Source organism: Argentina anserina, chromosome 4 (assembly GCF_933775445.1).
Source record: "Argentina anserina chromosome 4, drPotAnse1.1, whole genome shotgun sequence".
Taxonomy (NCBI): Eukaryota; Viridiplantae; Streptophyta; class Magnoliopsida; order Rosales; family Rosaceae; genus Argentina; species Argentina anserina.
Window position 1 is genome coordinate 25,684,575 of NC_065875.1, and position 16,487 is coordinate 25,701,061.

General features: G+C 37.4%; 4 protein-coding genes across 5 annotated transcripts; 2 read left to right on the top strand and 2 right to left on the bottom strand.

The window, feature by feature from the left end:
- The first annotated feature begins 919 nt into the window (after positions 1-919).
- On the top strand, positions 920-4,028 carry LOC126789823 (uncharacterized). Of its 2 annotated transcripts, none has more exons than XM_050515881.1 (9): positions 920-1,192; positions 1,662-2,013; positions 2,166-2,199; positions 2,401-2,622; positions 2,754-2,843; positions 2,992-3,057; positions 3,156-3,247; positions 3,334-3,381; positions 3,639-4,028. In XM_050515881.1, the coding sequence occupies exons 2-9, from the start codon at positions 1,691-1,693 to the stop codon at positions 3,754-3,756; spliced, it is 993 nt and encodes a 330-aa protein (XP_050371838.1). In that variant the 5' UTR covers positions 920-1,192; positions 1,662-1,690; the 3' UTR covers positions 3,757-4,028. The 2 variants fall into 2 exon arrangements, with proteins under 2 accessions (XP_050371838.1, XP_050371839.1); XM_050515882.1 differs by having other exon boundaries at positions 920-1,187.
- A 2,096-nt stretch (positions 4,029-6,124) lies between these two features.
- On the top strand, positions 6,125-7,981 carry LOC126791788 (axial regulator YABBY 4). The gene is made up of 7 exons (XM_050518266.1): positions 6,125-6,205; positions 6,330-6,470; positions 6,584-6,731; positions 6,834-6,882; positions 7,004-7,079; positions 7,175-7,291; positions 7,904-7,981. Exons 1-7 carry the CDS (start codon positions 6,125-6,127, stop codon positions 7,979-7,981), a joined length of 690 nt encoding a protein of 229 aa, XP_050374223.1.
- A 1,014-nt stretch (positions 7,982-8,995) lies between these two features.
- Positions 8,996-9,651, bottom strand: LOC126792483 (uncharacterized). Its single transcript, XM_050518897.1, has 4 exons — positions 9,583-9,651; positions 9,382-9,487; positions 9,148-9,228; positions 8,996-9,066 (listed from the first exon to the last, which is right to left on the bottom strand). Exons 1-4 carry the CDS (start codon positions 9,649-9,651, stop codon positions 8,996-8,998), a joined length of 327 nt encoding a protein of 108 aa, XP_050374854.1.
- Positions 9,652-11,422: 1,771 nt separating this feature from the next.
- Positions 11,423-12,559, bottom strand: LOC126791373 (DNA-directed RNA polymerases I, II, and III subunit RPABC5). Its single transcript, XM_050517819.1, has 4 exons — positions 12,484-12,559; positions 12,278-12,336; positions 11,810-11,904; positions 11,423-11,683 (listed from the first exon to the last, which is right to left on the bottom strand). The coding sequence occupies exons 1-4, from the start codon at positions 12,517-12,519 to the stop codon at positions 11,658-11,660; spliced, it is 216 nt and encodes a 71-aa protein (XP_050373776.1). The 5' UTR covers positions 12,520-12,559; the 3' UTR covers positions 11,423-11,657.
- Positions 12,560-16,487: the final 3,928 nt, after the last annotated feature.

A 16,487-nucleotide genomic window follows, 5' to 3' on the forward strand; every position in this document is an offset into this window, starting at 1 on the left:
TTCCTACTTGTGAAGTTGTGATTGATGCCTTGATGTTGCTTTTGAAGTCCTGTTAACATGTTATTGTAAAAAAAATCTTGGGATGCTTTGTGTTCCTTGGTTGTTGATGCATCACTTTTTGATCCATTTGATTTCCTGTACTATTATTACTATGTCTGTCGGAGCTACTGACAGTATATGTGCCAATAAACTGATCAAATTCAATTTTGCGTAACGTGAATGTGAAGTCAAAACTATGATTGTGAAGTCATTTTTCTTTTTATAACTGTGTATGTTTTTCATATCAATCTCATATAAGTGATATAACTCATATAAGTAGAACTCACCTGCAGTTCTATGTAGAGCGAATGCAATTTTCCATTTTGTTTTTGGTACGGTTCACCCGTGGTGATGAGTACATATGAGCTACCACGTCGTCGGTAGTCCAAATACCAGAAGCACCCGTGAACTGCTTCCAACTTTCCGACTGTTGACGTCCGCCGGCCTTAGTTGACCTTGATGAGCGGTAACGGAGGGGCTGCCTGTCGATGAAATAAGCATCTTGATTTTGGACTTGGTGGTTCAGGATTGTGATCGCTCACTGCCTCAGTTCATCACAGCATCCAATTCTTGCGCTTTAAGCGACTGGTTAGGTTATTTGCTGGTCCGACTCAAATTCAAAGTCTCAAAGAACGACTCAAACTCTCACACCAGCAAACTAGGAAATTAGTTGAATTAACTTTTGACTGTTCTCGGTAAAATTGCTAACCACCCAACTAATTAATTTTTTTGTATAACTTGTTTGTGTATGTAGCACTACTCACTAATAAAACCAGTAAACTAACTTAGTTTTCGTAATCAGGAGATTAATAGTTGCTGAAGTCCACGTGGAAGTGCAACAGTTTAACTGGTTTTAAGTTGTGTCTAAAAGGGACGTAGTAAGCCAAATCCCTCAAAATACAGTAATCCTTAGCTGACTTGTGTTCTGGCTATTAGAGGAAAACTTGGTTCTGTCTTCTTCTTTGACCCCTCAACAACCACGCCATTGGTTCTTTATCTTCCATCATCTGAGAATCTCATAAATCAAACCTGGGTATTGGGCACCATCCTTTGAGACACTCAGAAATAAAGAAAAGCAAAGCATCAATCTTTTACCATTCCTGTTTCAACGTGATCGTGAGCCATCCTGGTTTAAACCCCGGTTTAAAGTAAGGTATCTCTCTTCTTCTTGTTCGTTTGATTCCTTAGCGATATTGGGTTTACTTGCTTCTTGTATTTTAATAATTTGATGAAAATTCTACTCCATTGATCCTTAATGGGTTAGTAATCAAATGAAAAGGTTTCGGGTTCTTGTTGCTCTTAGTCTCTTACTTTGAGCCACTTTGCTTGCTGATTTTGTCTTCAAGATTACTGTGATGCTTCTTAATATAGCTTATACAAATTATCAAACCTTTAGATGGAATAGCTCTGAAGCTTTGCCTTGATACTGGGTTTAAGTTTTGAACTCGTTGATATATTTGGTTTTGTACAGTTATTTGATTTTCATGGTTTCTTATTCTGGGGAAACATATTCTGTACTTTCTAGTTTGTATATACCTGTTCATCTTCGTCTGAACATAACCCTGGGACTCGATAATGTAAATAGTAGAGGAATTTCAAGTAACACATGAGTTTCCTAACAGGATCATCGAGCCATTCGTGGCATCCAGTCATGACTACGGATACTACTGTTCTAAGTTATTGGTGGAACTGGAGATTCTTGACCTGTGCAATATTTTTAGTGACGACTATAGCTCTAGCCGCAATTCTTATATGGAAATATGAAGGTTGCAAAAAATCCAGCAGGGGAAGAAGAGAAAATCAGCATGAATCCGTAGGATCTCTTTATGAGGATGAAGCCTGGAGGACATCTCTTAAAGTGATTCATCCTGCTTGGCTTCTTGCATACAGAATAGTTGCTTTCATTGTGCTTCTGTCTTTGATAATCACCAACTTTGCTCTTTCTGGAGTTGGCATACTTTACTTCTATACCCAGTAAGCTATCTATCTGTGTCTTCAAATGTTCTTGAACATCAAAACCTTTTTGGGTGGATGTACAATCAGTTATATGAAGCTCATTATATCGATTGTGTTTCAACCATTCTTTATATGCTGATTGTAGTTTTATATTTTATTGTGTTCAACAGGTGGACATTTTGTTTGGTCACAATCTACTTTGGGGTATGCTTTTGAACTTACAGTGGCCTAATTGTTACTGTAGTAATGTGTGATCAAATGATATAAGAATGATTGTCTATTGTGCTTTCGACTATTAAAGTAAATGTTAGCACTAAAAGAGTAGAAGATGTGTTTTGATTCAGTGATGAAGTATGGCAGTCGTCAGTCATCATCCTAATATGCTTATGTTCTTCCATCTTGCAGCTTGGATCTTCACTCTCCATTTATGGATGCTACAATTACCACAACAGAGTTGGTGAGGATGCAGGTGATCATGTAAGAGATGAAGAGCAAGGTACTTATGTTGCTCCAACACTTGGCGAAGATGCAGATACATCCAACATGTCTAAAAGCTTTAATGATGGAGAGAGTCCCTCTCGCAAAGCTGCAGGTGTATATGTTTATATCTTTCAAGTCATTTATCAGGTAAGTCAGCTGCAGTTTTGGGTTTCAAACTAGGTTTTGATTCTTTCAAAGTTAGGTAGTTCTTTTAGCGATGTGCAGTTCTGCAGTTCAGTTATCTTAACTTCCTGTTGTCCCTGTGTTTCGGTATATAGATGTGTGGAGGTACTGTAGTGCTCACTGATGTTGTATTTTGGCTCATTCTGTATCCATTCCTAACAAGCAAATCTTACAAACTGAACTTTGTAAGTTTACTGCCCTTTCAAAGGACCTGCATGGTCTATATAGTCTAATGTTATGTTCTTGTACAGTTGTACCTTTTGATGGGGTTGCTGTTTGATTCCTAATATTGTATTACTGTATTTGATGAGTCTTCTTACTTTCCAACTGCAGATGATGGTCAGTATGCACTCAGTCAATGTTGTTTTCCTCCTTGGTGAAACAATTTTGAATAGCTTGGTAAGTTTAATTTGTTCTTCATTCAAATGTCATATTCTCTCCTCTAGTGTCCTGTTATATTATTGACTTGTACAAGTTTAACTTTCTCCTCATTTCAGCGGTTTCCAATGTTTCGAATCTCATATTTCGTGTTATGGACGGGAATATTCGTTATATTCCAATGGATCATCCATGCTTGTAAAAATATGTGGTAAAAGTTGTTTTGAATTTGTTACATTTCTTTTGGAGATTGAATATATTCAACTATTGCTCACAATGATAACAACTTTATTTCAGGTGGCCTTATCCATTTCTTGACTTGTCATCCTCATATGCACCCTTATGGTATGTTATTTATTACCTCAATCAGTCTTTAATTCTACAAATTGAACTAACGCTTAGATAAAGAGATGACTGAAAGAATGACCGCCTCAATCGTAAGACTTGTAATGTAGCACTAGTATAATGTCTTCATGTTTCTTTGCTGCTTTAGGCTTTTAGCACTCACAGATGACATGAAAGTGATCCGATGGCAGAAACTGCATGTTAGGATTTTATTCAACTCTGTTACCACTCACCATAACACATCATGAACTTTGCAGGTATCTTGGGGTCGGAGTGATGCACATCCCATGCTACGGCGTCTTTGCTTTGATTATCAAGATGAAGCAGTTGTGCTTCTCAAGGTCATTCCCAGAGTCTTCTCAGGGTGAGAAGTGACATGCTGTGTTCATTGGATCACAACAATTCATACTGTGCTACAAACCGGGCACAACCATTAAATGTAAAGGTACCATTAGTGATATCATTTTTTGGCCTAGACATAGGAAGATTGTTGGTTCAAGATTACTATCGTTATTAATTGAATAACTGTACATGATCACTAATCTTTTTGGAAGAGGCTATCGCATCCCCAGTTATAGACAGGCTATCGCCCTGTGTTTGTTTGCATAGAAATTGTAATGAAGCTAACTTGAGGCTGAACCTTATAAGAGCAGTATAACTTGGGACCAAACAAGATTCCACGGTAGTATACAGCTCAAACTAACTTAATTGGTACTTTTGCTCCACGATTTGCTGGTTTCATAAGATCCTCTTGTAATTCATTAGAGGAATTTCTCTTCCTAATCAATGTTTCAGACTGTTTGGAACTTCGGATGCCGGACGAAAAGCTCAATCGGCATGAAGCCATGAACTAATCAACAGCATTCGTTTTTCTCTGTGGCATCTTTAGCTAATATACATCAAGTTCCTACACCCATGCTTTGCCGAATCAACCAGACCTGTAGAACTAGCAACCCGCTATCTAATTTACCTGGACCATTATGGTTAAGTTCCTTTGTATAAGCATATTCATGGCCTTATACTGTAATCGAGAGCCACTTAAGGCTTAAGATCCTTACAGTTAAAATCAAAGAAACTATATATTGCATAGATTAGTAGAATAATCAAACTAATTAATTCCTACATTCAAATGTACAAAGAGTGTGGAATCATTACCACGTAACTGGACAATCTCATCTGTATCAAACAAAACTTGACAATCACATCTACTAACTTCAGTCACTCGCAGAATTCCTAATCTAGTCACTTTCTTGGAGTATGTTGTAGTCATACAAAAAATACATGAAATAACCTATTTGGGGTAATTTTAGAACAATGTACTAAACCGAATGCACTGGGGTCATGTACAAGACAAGCTTGTCTTTTGATACGTACGTTGAGAGTACTGGCAAGTTTGCAGTACAATTCAAACTGACTTATGGGGGTAAAAGATGCTCTTGGGAATGAAAGTTTCACTGCAACTTGTACTGGCTAGTCTATTGCCATGCCCAATACATTTATTTGGAAGTGGAAGAAGACTACCTGTGTATCAATTAAGCAAGGAAAACTAAATAGTTACTTATAAACACCATACCTACATCATAATATGTGGAATTAGATCTGATTCTTACCAATCATCATGAGTTTTCCATTCGTTGGCTTCATTCATTGCCGTAATAGAGCATTTACATGCAAACTATTTGCCTCGATCTACATTAGTTACAGATCTTGGCTTACAATTGCACTAGTTAGCTATAGCCTGTGAATCTATGATGCATTTATACCTGAACAAATTGGGGTCTTCTTCTATATATAAGAATTCCCCAAAAAAATTAACCAACTATTATCAAGAAACAATAGCCATGTTTGATTTATTTATGGTTAAAATGTAACTATCCATCGAATTTATGAATGGCTCTAATTTTTGCGTGACAGCAAATATGCAGAAACTCAATTCGAGTTTCAATTTTCAAACAGTGGGGACCTTGAGCATGAGCTAGCTATCGTTGATCACTGAACTCATCTACAGGCACATGGTGAGAGTAATTAGAAAAGAGGAAGGAGCTAGCTAGTAGTTGAATAGGTGATTGTGAATGCTTGAGAGACATTAAGAGGATGAACACAAACGGCAAAGGTTGAAGCTTCTGATGTAATTAGGGTTTCTCTGATTGAGGAAAGAGACAAATTCTAAGATGCCATCTTTTCCTGCTCCAAACACCCTTCCAGAAACATCGGCTTCATTTCAGATGGTAAAACTTGCTGCACTTTCACTTTCGTGGCTATGAGAGCAGGGTCGTCAATTAATTGAAGAGAAAACAACACATGAAACTAAAAGAGCATCTACCTAGTCAGTATTACTTTGCTGCCACTGACCGAACTTAAACATCAGAAATGGAAGTTCGGCACAGAAATAATATAGAAATGTAAGACAGTAAGAGATCTGGCTACGGTCTAGCTGTACTTTGGCTCAATTGATTAGGAGTACTACCCAAGAATTCAAACATGCTGAAACATATACCAGTGAAAGTTAGCACACGTTTGTTTCCTTAAACAGCAAGGTTGAAAGTACTTTTCTTGCTTCACCATAGCTAAGTAATCTTAAAACAAAGTTTGTTATATCATTAATCTTCATGATGACCTAATGACCATCCTCTAGATTGTATAAATACTTCCTTGTACAACCGATGACCAGTCCACATTTGTTCTCCTCTTTCTCTATCACATTCATAGTTCTACACAAACTCTGAAGGTCAAAGTACTGGAAATGTCGACGCTGAACTATCTCTTTGATCTCCCTGAGCAGATTTGCTATGTCCAATGTGGTTTCTGCGCCACCATATTACTGGTTACACTCAGAATTATTGCTTGACCACTTAGTTAGATATTTTTTTGCCATTACAACTGGTTCCTGTGGTTTTGATTCTTACCCTTTGCTGATTGATCTAATTGTTAAATGAAAATGAATGCAGGTGAGTGTGCCGTGCAGCAGTTTGTCAAGATTGGTCACAGTCAGATGTGGTCACTGCAGTTGCCTCCTTTCAGTCAACCTGATAAAAGCTTCCTTTCTCCCTTTTCATCTCTTAGCTTCACTTGGCCAAGACGTCGATCAGGTATATATGTTTTTTTTATCACTCATAGTTTAATTAGCTAGGTTAGAATGAAAACCCTGCTGATATGGCCAGTACATGATATACGTGTTTTAATTGTGATCAAGGATTTGCAGGAAAAAGATAACTTGGTGGAGGAAGTACAGAAAGTGAAGTGTCCGGGGTTGGGCGATATGCGCAGCCAATCTATGTTGGTTTCTAATAACTCTGAAAATGAAGAGGATTACACAAACGCAATCACACTGAATCACATTGTTAACAAACGTAAGTCAAATGACTAGTCTGTGCAGTTATTAGTTTTCAAAGTGGCTGGACTAACCAAGAAAAATTAATTTTCATTCATAATGAATTGTATTATATATGTAGCCCCGGAGAAGAGACAACGAGCTCCATCCGCTTACAACCGTTTTATCAAGTAAGATTCAGTCTAACCCATTGCTTAAGCTGGGAATCGATCATTTAGCTTGTATATAAATACCAAAAGAGTGTTTATGCGAGTGAGTGTTTATGTGAGTTTTGTTCATTAATTCTTACAGAGAAGAGATCCAGAGGCTTAAAGCTGAAAATCCAAGCATGACTCACAAGGAAGCCTTCAGTACAGCTGCAAAGAATGTCGGTGTTCTCCTTAGTATTCACTCATTTAACTATTTTGATTAGTAAATATAGGAATATATCCTCATGCATTCTTTGATTATGTGATGATCCAGTGGGCTCAGTTCCCTCCAGTTCAGAACAAAACGGATGGTCCAGATCATGGAGAGACCTCTAGCCAACTGATCAGAGAAGATCAAAGTGTTACATGTACCAATGATGTCACTGATGAGGTAACTGAACATCTAAACCCTAGATGATTTAACCTTTTCTTACAAGAATTAGTTCACTCTAATGTTTATGACAATTAAGGATGGGTTATATACAGGATTACGTGATCATCTTTCAGAGTACCCAACTGGAGATCATGGCCTTCAAGAACCATAATTAAGCTAGCTCATATAAATCTAATTAGTAGCTAATGATTGTGAGAATATAATTAAGGAAATTTTGAATATCCCATTAGAGGCTGTCATTTTCTCAGTGTGTACTTTAACTACCAAGTTCCAAAAATTTATTATCTGAAATCAGTTAACTGTGCAATCAGTAGTACGAGAAATTATTATATATATCCGCCACATATCCCACGTGGTGTACTTCCTTAATATTATTGATTCATTTTTTACTGTGATTGTTTCTAATTGGTTCTTATATGTAAATAATTTTTTGTCATTTTCACCGTGTGCATATTAATTATACCATGACGTAATATAATTAGTTGGGTACATCACATAGCAGTGTCATGTGGTGTGACGGATACACATAATAATTACTAAGTAGTACATAGGCCTCTAGGTCGATCAATTTAATCCACTCCTCATGGTTTCTGGTGTGAAAATTTGCAGGTTCAGGAAGATGCCAGATGTTTCCGAGAGAGAAATCCCCCAAGGCATTCCCTATGGGCAAGGACACCGTTCGAGTGAATGCATGGCTTTTGCTTGACCTAGCTAATTTCTATGAATAGAAAGAAAGCTGTCGACTGTTGAAGTTTTATTGGGGTTGTTTGAGAGTTTGCAATTCAGGATTTGGATTCTCTGGGGACTCAGGGTTTTAGATGCAGATCGATCTAGTAGAAATCTATCTAACTAGAAGAAAAAGACTATCTATCTAGCGTTCTATCTTTCAAGATCAAATGCATGTATGTGTTCATTATCTAGCTTAATTAACTCTATTTTAATTTCAAGTAAACCAATATTCTAGCTAGAATTGTGGACAACATGTCAATATTTTCCGATTCATAGAGTTGTGACAGATATGGAATATTGCCTCGAGAAGGTGATCGAGTAAATTGGTCACATGCCAGCTATGACTCTTGTTACAGACATTAATCGATCGATCAGACATTTCAAATTTGGAACGGATTTCTTTAATTTGTCATGATTCAGTTTAACTAAGCTTAACTTACTTGCCATTTTATCTAGATGATTATTTTGAATGATGCATGTGTCTCAACAAACACATGAATGAAATTAGGGAAATGTGATTATAGATTATATATTAACACTCGATTTCAGCTGTCTGCTAGGTAAATACAAATAACTCCACGTACTGTCGTAGAAAGCATATATAAATATTAACTACCCACTTCATCCCTCTAAGGCAAATCAGGGACCTTATTTTTAGCTGTAACATATGCTAATTATCTGTAGCTATGAATCTATGATTCTAGTCGAGTTTCAAAACACACACGTTCAGCACTTCAGTATCTCCTTCCTGCAAATCTTGGTGCGTTTTGAATATGGCTTCCTGAAAATAATAAATGTGATTCTTATAAGACAACATTGGTACACATAAATTATATATATATGCATGGAACTTCGACATCACTTAATGGAACTGGATATTGTGAAAATCGATTCACATGCATAACTCAGCTTGATCAGGATCGATGTTGTACGATAGATTTTTTTTTTTTTTACATATAAGTTCCATTTGATTTACAAGGATTCATCATTAGCTAGCAGATATGAAGTAGATGAATATATGTTGAAATTGTGGTTAGATACACCTAGAAGTAAATGATTTGAGAAATGTACACAGATGATAGCTAGAAATGATCAACTAACTAGATATATATGTAGGGTCTTACTTATAAAAGGCCTGGTGGGAGAAATAGAATGGAAATATGCCCGAAAGAAGTGCCTATTCTCTTTTTGCAGCTCTCTCCAAACTGCGACCACATATACGCATATATATTCAAACAAAGTTAATTTCTCACACGTACAACAGCACTGTAAATCAAGATATAACTAACCACACACAAGAGCTTGTATATATGAGAGCGAGAAAAAGCTAACTTGAGAGAGCGAGATTAAAACTGAACCTGTAAGTGTAACGAGTGGTGTAATATTTGCATGCCGTGCTAAGGCCTTTATGCACTGATCACGACTCATGTGAAAGAGTAAACATTTCTCGATAAGATGTTGAACCTGAATCGATCAAGCTCATGCATTAGTAAGCAGAAATAACTTAACTATAGTCTATATTATACACGAAGCATGCTTGATCAGAGGGAGAGATTAACCATCCTAATGTAGGTGTGTGGATGGCAATGCAAGCATGGACGCCCCGGGAGATGGCTGTGATGATGCATTTCTGTCTTGAGATCCAGTACGTACTATTTTGGGGTTCTAGCTTGGAGTTGACAGGTTTAGACAAACAAAACGAAAGGGATATATATTGTATGGAAATGACTGGGAATTCGAAAGACGAAGAAGAAGAAGAATATTGTATGGAGAAAAATAAGTGTAAGAAAACAAACAACACCCAAAAAGTGCAGATGGTCTAGGGAGAGATATTTAGAGGGTTTAATACGATGAGATCCTTATAAAAACAATGTACGATGTCTATGTGAATCAATCATGTATTGTTCTGTTATCCACAGATATCCAAGCGAAAGGCCAAAAGCGCACAGCAAATCGAAACGATAGATTCACCTCATCCCCGAAGACTCAAAGAGATAAGGGAGAACACATCTGAGTACATTTTTTTTATATGATGATATGATGATGACACATACGAACCCAGCTACTTGGTTCGGTCTCGAATCACCTCTAATGATTCTGACTAGGTCCCTTTCAAATTAACCCGGCGCCCATTCTGATTTCAATTGCTACCTGTTTTTCTCTATTCCGGTCCTACATTCTTTAGTATTCCATCATATGTGAGTCAAATTTGTGCTTATTTCGTTGGTAACTAACTGCTGGTCCGAATTATAAAACACCATGGTGTACAAATGCAGACCTCTTGATTTATGGAGATAGCAGAGAGCCTCGTATACACTCTCGATGATATAGACGATTAATCTCTAGGAAGATGAGAATCCTTAGCCATACATAATCATCGCCAATGTCGATTGGGGTTATTTGACTGTTGTCTTAGATCAGAAAAGTGTAGATTATTTTCAAGGGAATCCCCACACTAATGTTGAGACCTACTGTAAAATTTATGTCCTTATCAGAGTATGAGACATGTATGCGAGTCTCGTTTTTGCTTTCGTTAACTCATTATACTCCACCCAATTTTCATGTGTTATGCACCACATTTAAAATGTCAACCAGATGCATTTCCGACGTCGATACAACACAACAAATCATTCCACTGACATAAAGCCAAATCATCTCCAACTTTTCATGTGTACATGTGTAATGAAATGACTAATCAAGATTAGATTGAGCAAACAACCAAAAACTGAGACATCCACAATGACTAGAATCATCCCACCTTCTTGATTCATTGCCTATCAAACGGCTAAAGCAACCGACCATGGGCCAGCAACGAATAAGCATTCTATTATTTGCTCATAAAAATACCATTAAACATTATTCTATTCATAACTGGCCGATACACACGTTTATTTGAAAATTAGCTAACTTTGCTTTGTGGGTCGGCCAATGAATAAAGAACAAATATGGGATCACAAGGTTTCAGCAAAATGTAATAGATTTCCACAAAGCATGATGGAGGAGGAACACAAACCGCTAGGCTAGAACTCATGGCGGGTATTCCTACCCTATTAACTTTATTGAACAAGAATATAGAATAAGTTGAGGGGAAGTTAAGACAGGTAAGACCGTAAGAGAAATAGAATAGGAATAGGAATTAATCCAGCTATAACTAATATGCATCTGTTTCAAACTGACTTCACTCTAATTACAAATATTCATCCAACTCCAACTAGTCTCTACCAGGCCACCCTTTTACTCAATGGTCAGTACTACCTAGATACTAATCATCATCCATCTCTAACTAATATAACAAAGTTGATTAACAGTAATATACTACCCAGTTTCTTTGACAGTTCAACCAAATAGAAACAATAACACATGTATGAACTACGAAGCAATAAACAGAGCTACAGTAGAAACACACAAGCAACTAGTCTATCATTCTAATTCAGAGGATCATATATATTCCAACAGCATAAACCTAACGAGGAGTAGGAGCATACATATAACAACCACGTTCCAAAAGCATTTCCATCAATCCAAATTATCCTATTAGGCCTAATCCATACACACTCGGACACTAACCACGAAAGTAATATCACCAACTTCCAGCTGCTTGCTACGTAGTTTTTTTACACCATCCTAAGCTTCCTCAACTGTTATCCGATTTCTCCAAAGCTGTAACAAAAACGTACAGTGTCAGTTCCAACAAACTCATCAAATATAAGGACAGATTGCAGGCATGGTAACTGTGTGCGTGTATGTGAGAGAAAAAGACAATTATAGGAAAGAGTTAGGACTTACTATTGTAGTTGAGCAGCTTCTCAATGAGATCAACGTGAGTCATAAGCATGCGCCTGCAGCAGTAACGAACCAACCCCAATGCATCAAGTGCATCTCTGCATCCCAAGCAAATACAATAAGTAAAACCCTCCTCTACAACCAAATTCAAAACTTCATTCGAACGAAACCCTAGTAGAAAAATTGACTATCTACTACTACTAAACATCACTTTCCCAAAACTGATACTAACAAGAGTTTATGTCCAAGTTGATTAAAACATAGTTCCCTAAATGGAACTCAACAGATATATTCACTTCCGAATACAAACATAATGCGATCGACACAACAATGCAACAATGAACAATCTATTCACAACTCATTTAAGTTATAAATTAGTGACACTATTGTGCAATTTATAACCTGTATAAGGCAAACATTGCAATCATGAACAAATTGGGGGGGTAAACGCTTAAACATAGAGAAACTTACCCTTCAGGATAATCAGCTTGCAGAAGGTCAAGATAAGTGTCCCATTTGTTTCCAATAACCTAAAACCAAACCCAAACAAGCAGCGATTGACTGTAAAATTCGACCTTTATTGAAGTTATATAACAAAACTATATGCATCCGAATCAGCTCAAAATGAAACAAAATCAGTGGAATCAAATTGGGGTTAGGTTAAGGAGGATTGGTACCTTTCCGCAGGTGAAGCAACGCACTGGAATGATCATCTTCTTCTTCTTCTTCTTCCTGCGTTGCTCAGAAATTAGGGTTATGACGAGGTTTATGGTTTATATTAGGGGAGTCTCCGGGTCGGGTGAGTAGAGGACCGTTACGTGTGGGCTTGGACCGGGTATTTTCAGCCAGGCCCGTAGTTGGATTTGATTTTGATGTTTATGAAAGCATAGTGGGTAATTTACACCGGCTAAATTGGTGAATATATGAAACATGTGCATCACATGTTGTTATATGTTTTTTTAGAAAGAGATAGAGAATTCACCAACCAAAACACATGTACATCATAAATTGTCTTGAACCTAGATAAATAGGAGGTAACAAAGCTATCCGGTACAATTATGAATCATATGACAAGTAACATTCATTATAGATTACGCGTAAAATAAACCTAAACTATCAATGATAAACTGAGCAGTCTATTAAACCCATATACTACCGTCATATAGGATCCCAATTGGTGTGCAACAAATAATATCCACATTAAAATAAAAAAGATTCACTCCTGCATAGCTTAGGTGAGAGACAAAATAATCTAGATGATCCCCTTGCCCTTGTTAGAACTAGGCCTAACGACCCAATCTCAAACTTGAGCAGCTTGAGTTGAGGCCTAGACCTTGCCTAAGGACCCGAGCCTAAATCCAAACCCAATTAGGGTTTTGTTGCAGTTGCCCTGCCTCTTTTTTAATAACGACAGGTCAGCTGCCAAAACTGTCGATGACCAAGCACCCCATCGCCGATGATCTTGCGTTCCACCCATCATCATGCTTCCACCTGGACCCGTTTGAACAAATCTTCATCAACTTCACCCAGCTAACTACTTCCTCTGAATTCCAATCTCGTTCAAAACTCTTAACTGCGATTCCGACCATGATGCTTGAGAAGCCATGGCCGCTCACCACCAAGAACAGGTCGCTGCTAGGTTGGGGGAGCAAGAGGCTTGCCGCCAGTATCACGAAACAAAAGTTTTGTATTTTCAGGTTGCTTCGTAAAAGCCTGAGCATTCTTTATGTGTTTTCTCTTGTTTATAAGAAAAATTGGTGCATAATGTTGTTGTATGTTTAAATGAAGTTCGGATTGCGATATTAGGGTTGGGGTGACAAATGATTTGTTTACACTTGCAATAGGATACAAGAGATATGCTTGATTAGATCGTTAATCTTCAACCTTTTTCTATAATGACTTGCGGATATATAAGTGCGTTAAATTAAGTTGTTTGTTTCAAATCTTTTATCATATAATATTGTACGTTATGAGCCTTAAGTTTGAAAATCTCATATGTGGCGCGTTAAACTTTATGTTATATCAACATTATTATCTGAACTAATTTAGATGGACTCTTACAACCAATTCAAGCATTTTGATAATAACTTGGATGTTTCAATCCGACACCAATATATTGTGGAGATCCAAGAGGGTGCTCTACCGCTCGGTCTTGTGAAGAGACTTGGTCGCTCTAGCCAGTTTTATGGACTAATTGATCTCGCTTCGATCAAAAGCTAGAAACCCCAATATGAACACACATGAAATCCCTAATATGAACACACATGAATTCAGTTTGTTTAGGGTGATGTGAACCATAAAATCCTCCTTGATTAGTTTCCTCCACAAGCAAATAAAAAACAAGAAATAAATGAACCTAATCACAAGTTTCGGCTCTACGTTTTGGATGCCCACCTTTCCACTGGAAATGTGTCATCAAATAATATCGTGTGCGTAATGTTGGGGACGAAAATGAAGGGAATCAAGGTCTCTGGCCAACTGGTGATTTGTTTCTGAAGAAAAATCAAGGCACCAAATGCAGGCTTTGCTAGCTTTACTACTCAATGACGTGTTGAACACATGTGTAGTCCATCCATACACATCTTTTGACGATTCCCCACTATCATATTTGATTATTTTGTTTATAAGCGACCTAGGCTACACTAATTATACAAGAACACCACATAATTATTCAACTCATTATTATCTTAACGATCATGGGATGAAACTTCGAGAGATAAGGAAGAAGATCGATATGGAGATCGATGATGAACAAGAATTCAAATTCAGACATGGCATGCTAGCTAGCCGGGTCTACCTGCCAAACCAATTTACTTTGCATATCCAATGAACCGAAGCAATAACTGTGGTGTTTGTTGGGTTTTGGCCACCTTGATTTAACTTCTTCAATGTTTGCTCTTACGGTAGATTCAAGATCAAAGTTGTTTTGATTGTTACGGACGCCAAGTTTACTACTACTCGACTAGGAACAAAAGAGGAAAGAGTAACGCTTGAATCTCATGGCCCATCCTATTTTTTTATTTTTTATTTTCAGTTCCAAGACAATTCATATGTGAGACCCGAAGGCAAATTTAGCAGAGGAAAACCCATCAATGCTCTATGGTGGTACACTGTTGCATACAGAAGTGGAGAGGCCAGTCCAGAAATTGGGCATTATGGTATCCCCACGACCGAACATAATTCATTCGGTATGAGACTAATCATTGACGGGGCTCATTTGAAATGGTTCAAACCCGGTAATTGCTCATCCAATTTGTTTTGTTTAATCTGATCATTTGGCATTTGTCATAGTAACAACTCTATGTCTGGATGAGTTTCAAGGTAATTGACGATTAACTATTTCAAATTACACTTAGGGTGAAATGATCGTGATAACTTTGACGTAACATTAATTTCTCATAAATTTTACCCATCAAGTCGTCGTGAATACAAAAACACCGACTTCTATAACTCGCATCAATTTTTAAACAATATTATTTACGACGTGTTACACTATTATCTCACGAGATCTGTTCTTCAGCTATTCCGCCACGAAATTTCATTACATGGTATTATGCAAATGGTATGAACACGGTTTCAAATGTATTTGGTTGTGGCATACCAACCTATCTATCTGGTTTTGGTTACACAATAAATTCATTTTCTCAGTGAATTAAAATACAACCTTAAACCCCGTGTTGTTGATCCGTTATGTTTTCAATTCCGTAAATGACGCGGCTCGATGGCTCCATCCCCTCTGTCCGTTCCGTTCTCTCACCCGCCAAAATTTACCCGCCAACAAACAAAGGCGGGGCCCACACTCGCACGAATCATCAGACATATACTTCCCGCTTTTATATTTAATTCTGACTAATGGGCCTCCGTCTCGCACCCACTACCCACCCAGGCCACCACTACTACTCTCCCTCTCTTATTATTCCCTCCTCCACCAAATTCCCTAATTATTTTTATTTTTTGAAAAGTTTCCCTTATTATTAGTATCCCATATATATATATAAATAAAAAAACAAAATGATTAGTGTTATATTACCAACCCACCCCATGAATTTTGTGCTATGTAATGAGTAGTAGTAGCTCTTCTATTAGGCCGTCGGACCACTCGATAACCCATGAGAAAAAAATCAAGTTGTTTCGAATTTTGCGATCAGATGCAAATAGTGTTGGTCGAGCCGAATGAATCGAATCCTCGAGTTGGCGATGAAAATGACGTTGTTGGTGTGTTAGCCTACACATTGCAAACATTGGGAAATCAAGAGAGGAGAATTGAGAAAAAAATAAATCAATGAATTGGTAATTGTTGGTATCGTTATTTCCAAGCTAGATTTATTGCGGCAATTAAAATTTTAGGAATGGCTGTTAGTGAAGGACTTGGCCTGCGTTCAACAAAAGGTAATTAAGTCCAGTAAATAAGTTTTAGCAAAAATCTGTGGTGGTAGGAAAAGTGAAAAAAAAAAAAACAAAGAGTAAAACAAATAGAACTGCTCAAACAGTGAGAAAGAGAATACTCCAAACGACAAACCCTCCAAGACGTTTTGGTATCACATTCTCTCTGTGGTTAATTTTCTAACTACGAGGTGAAAGACAGTGAAAGTAAAAAACGGACAATTGGTTTGCGTAACCACAAGAACCGATGATATGTTCCTCTCTCTCTCTCTCTCTCTCTCTCTCTCTGTGAAAAAAT

What these genes read in the sequence shown, in the direction of transcription:
- LOC126792483 (XM_050518897.1), bottom strand. Translation starts at nt 9,651, where the DNA reads ATGCATCATCACAGCCATCTCCCGGGGCGTCCATGCTTGCATTGCCAT. An exon ending in CACACACCTACATTAGGATG is followed by an intron (nt 9,488 to 9,582) that starts GTTAATCTCTCC and finishes TGATCGATTCAG; the next exon opens with GTTCAACATCTTATCGAGAA. An exon ending in TCCCACCAGGCCTTTTATAA is followed by an intron (nt 9,067 to 9,147) that starts GTAAGACCCTAC and finishes ATTTACTTCTAG; the next exon opens with GTGTATCTAACCACAATTTC.
- LOC126791373 (XM_050517819.1), bottom strand. Translation starts at nt 12,519, where the DNA reads ATGATCATTCCAGTGCGTTGCTTCACCTGCGGAAAG. An exon ending in GTTGCTTCACCTGCGGAAAG is followed by an intron (nt 12,337 to 12,483) that starts GTACCAATCCTC and finishes GTTTGGTTTTAG; the next exon opens with GTTATTGGAAACAAATGGGA. An exon ending in GAAGCTGCTCAACTACAATA is followed by an intron (nt 11,684 to 11,809) that starts GTAAGTCCTAAC and finishes TTTTTGTTACAG; the next exon opens with CTTTGGAGAAATCGGATAAC.
- LOC126789823 (XM_050515881.1), top strand. Translation starts at nt 1,691, where the DNA reads ATGACTACGGATACTACTGTTCTAAGTTATTGGTGGAACTGGAGATTC. An exon ending in TCTTTCAAGTCATTTATCAG is followed by an intron (nt 2,623 to 2,753) that starts GTAAGTCAGCTG and finishes TTCGGTATATAG; the next exon opens with ATGTGTGGAGGTACTGTAGT. An exon ending in AATCTTACAAACTGAACTTT is followed by an intron (nt 2,844 to 2,991) that starts GTAAGTTTACTG and finishes TTCCAACTGCAG; the next exon opens with ATGATGGTCAGTATGCACTC.
- LOC126791788 (XM_050518266.1), top strand. Translation starts at nt 6,125, where the DNA reads ATGTCGACGCTGAACTATCTCTTTGATCTCCCTGAGCAGATTTGCTAT. An exon ending in TCTGCGCCACCATATTACTG is followed by an intron (nt 6,206 to 6,329) that starts GTTACACTCAGA and finishes AAATGAATGCAG; the next exon opens with GTGAGTGTGCCGTGCAGCAG. An exon ending in CCAATGATGTCACTGATGAG is followed by an intron (nt 7,292 to 7,903) that starts GTAACTGAACAT and finishes GAAAATTTGCAG; the next exon opens with GTTCAGGAAGATGCCAGATG.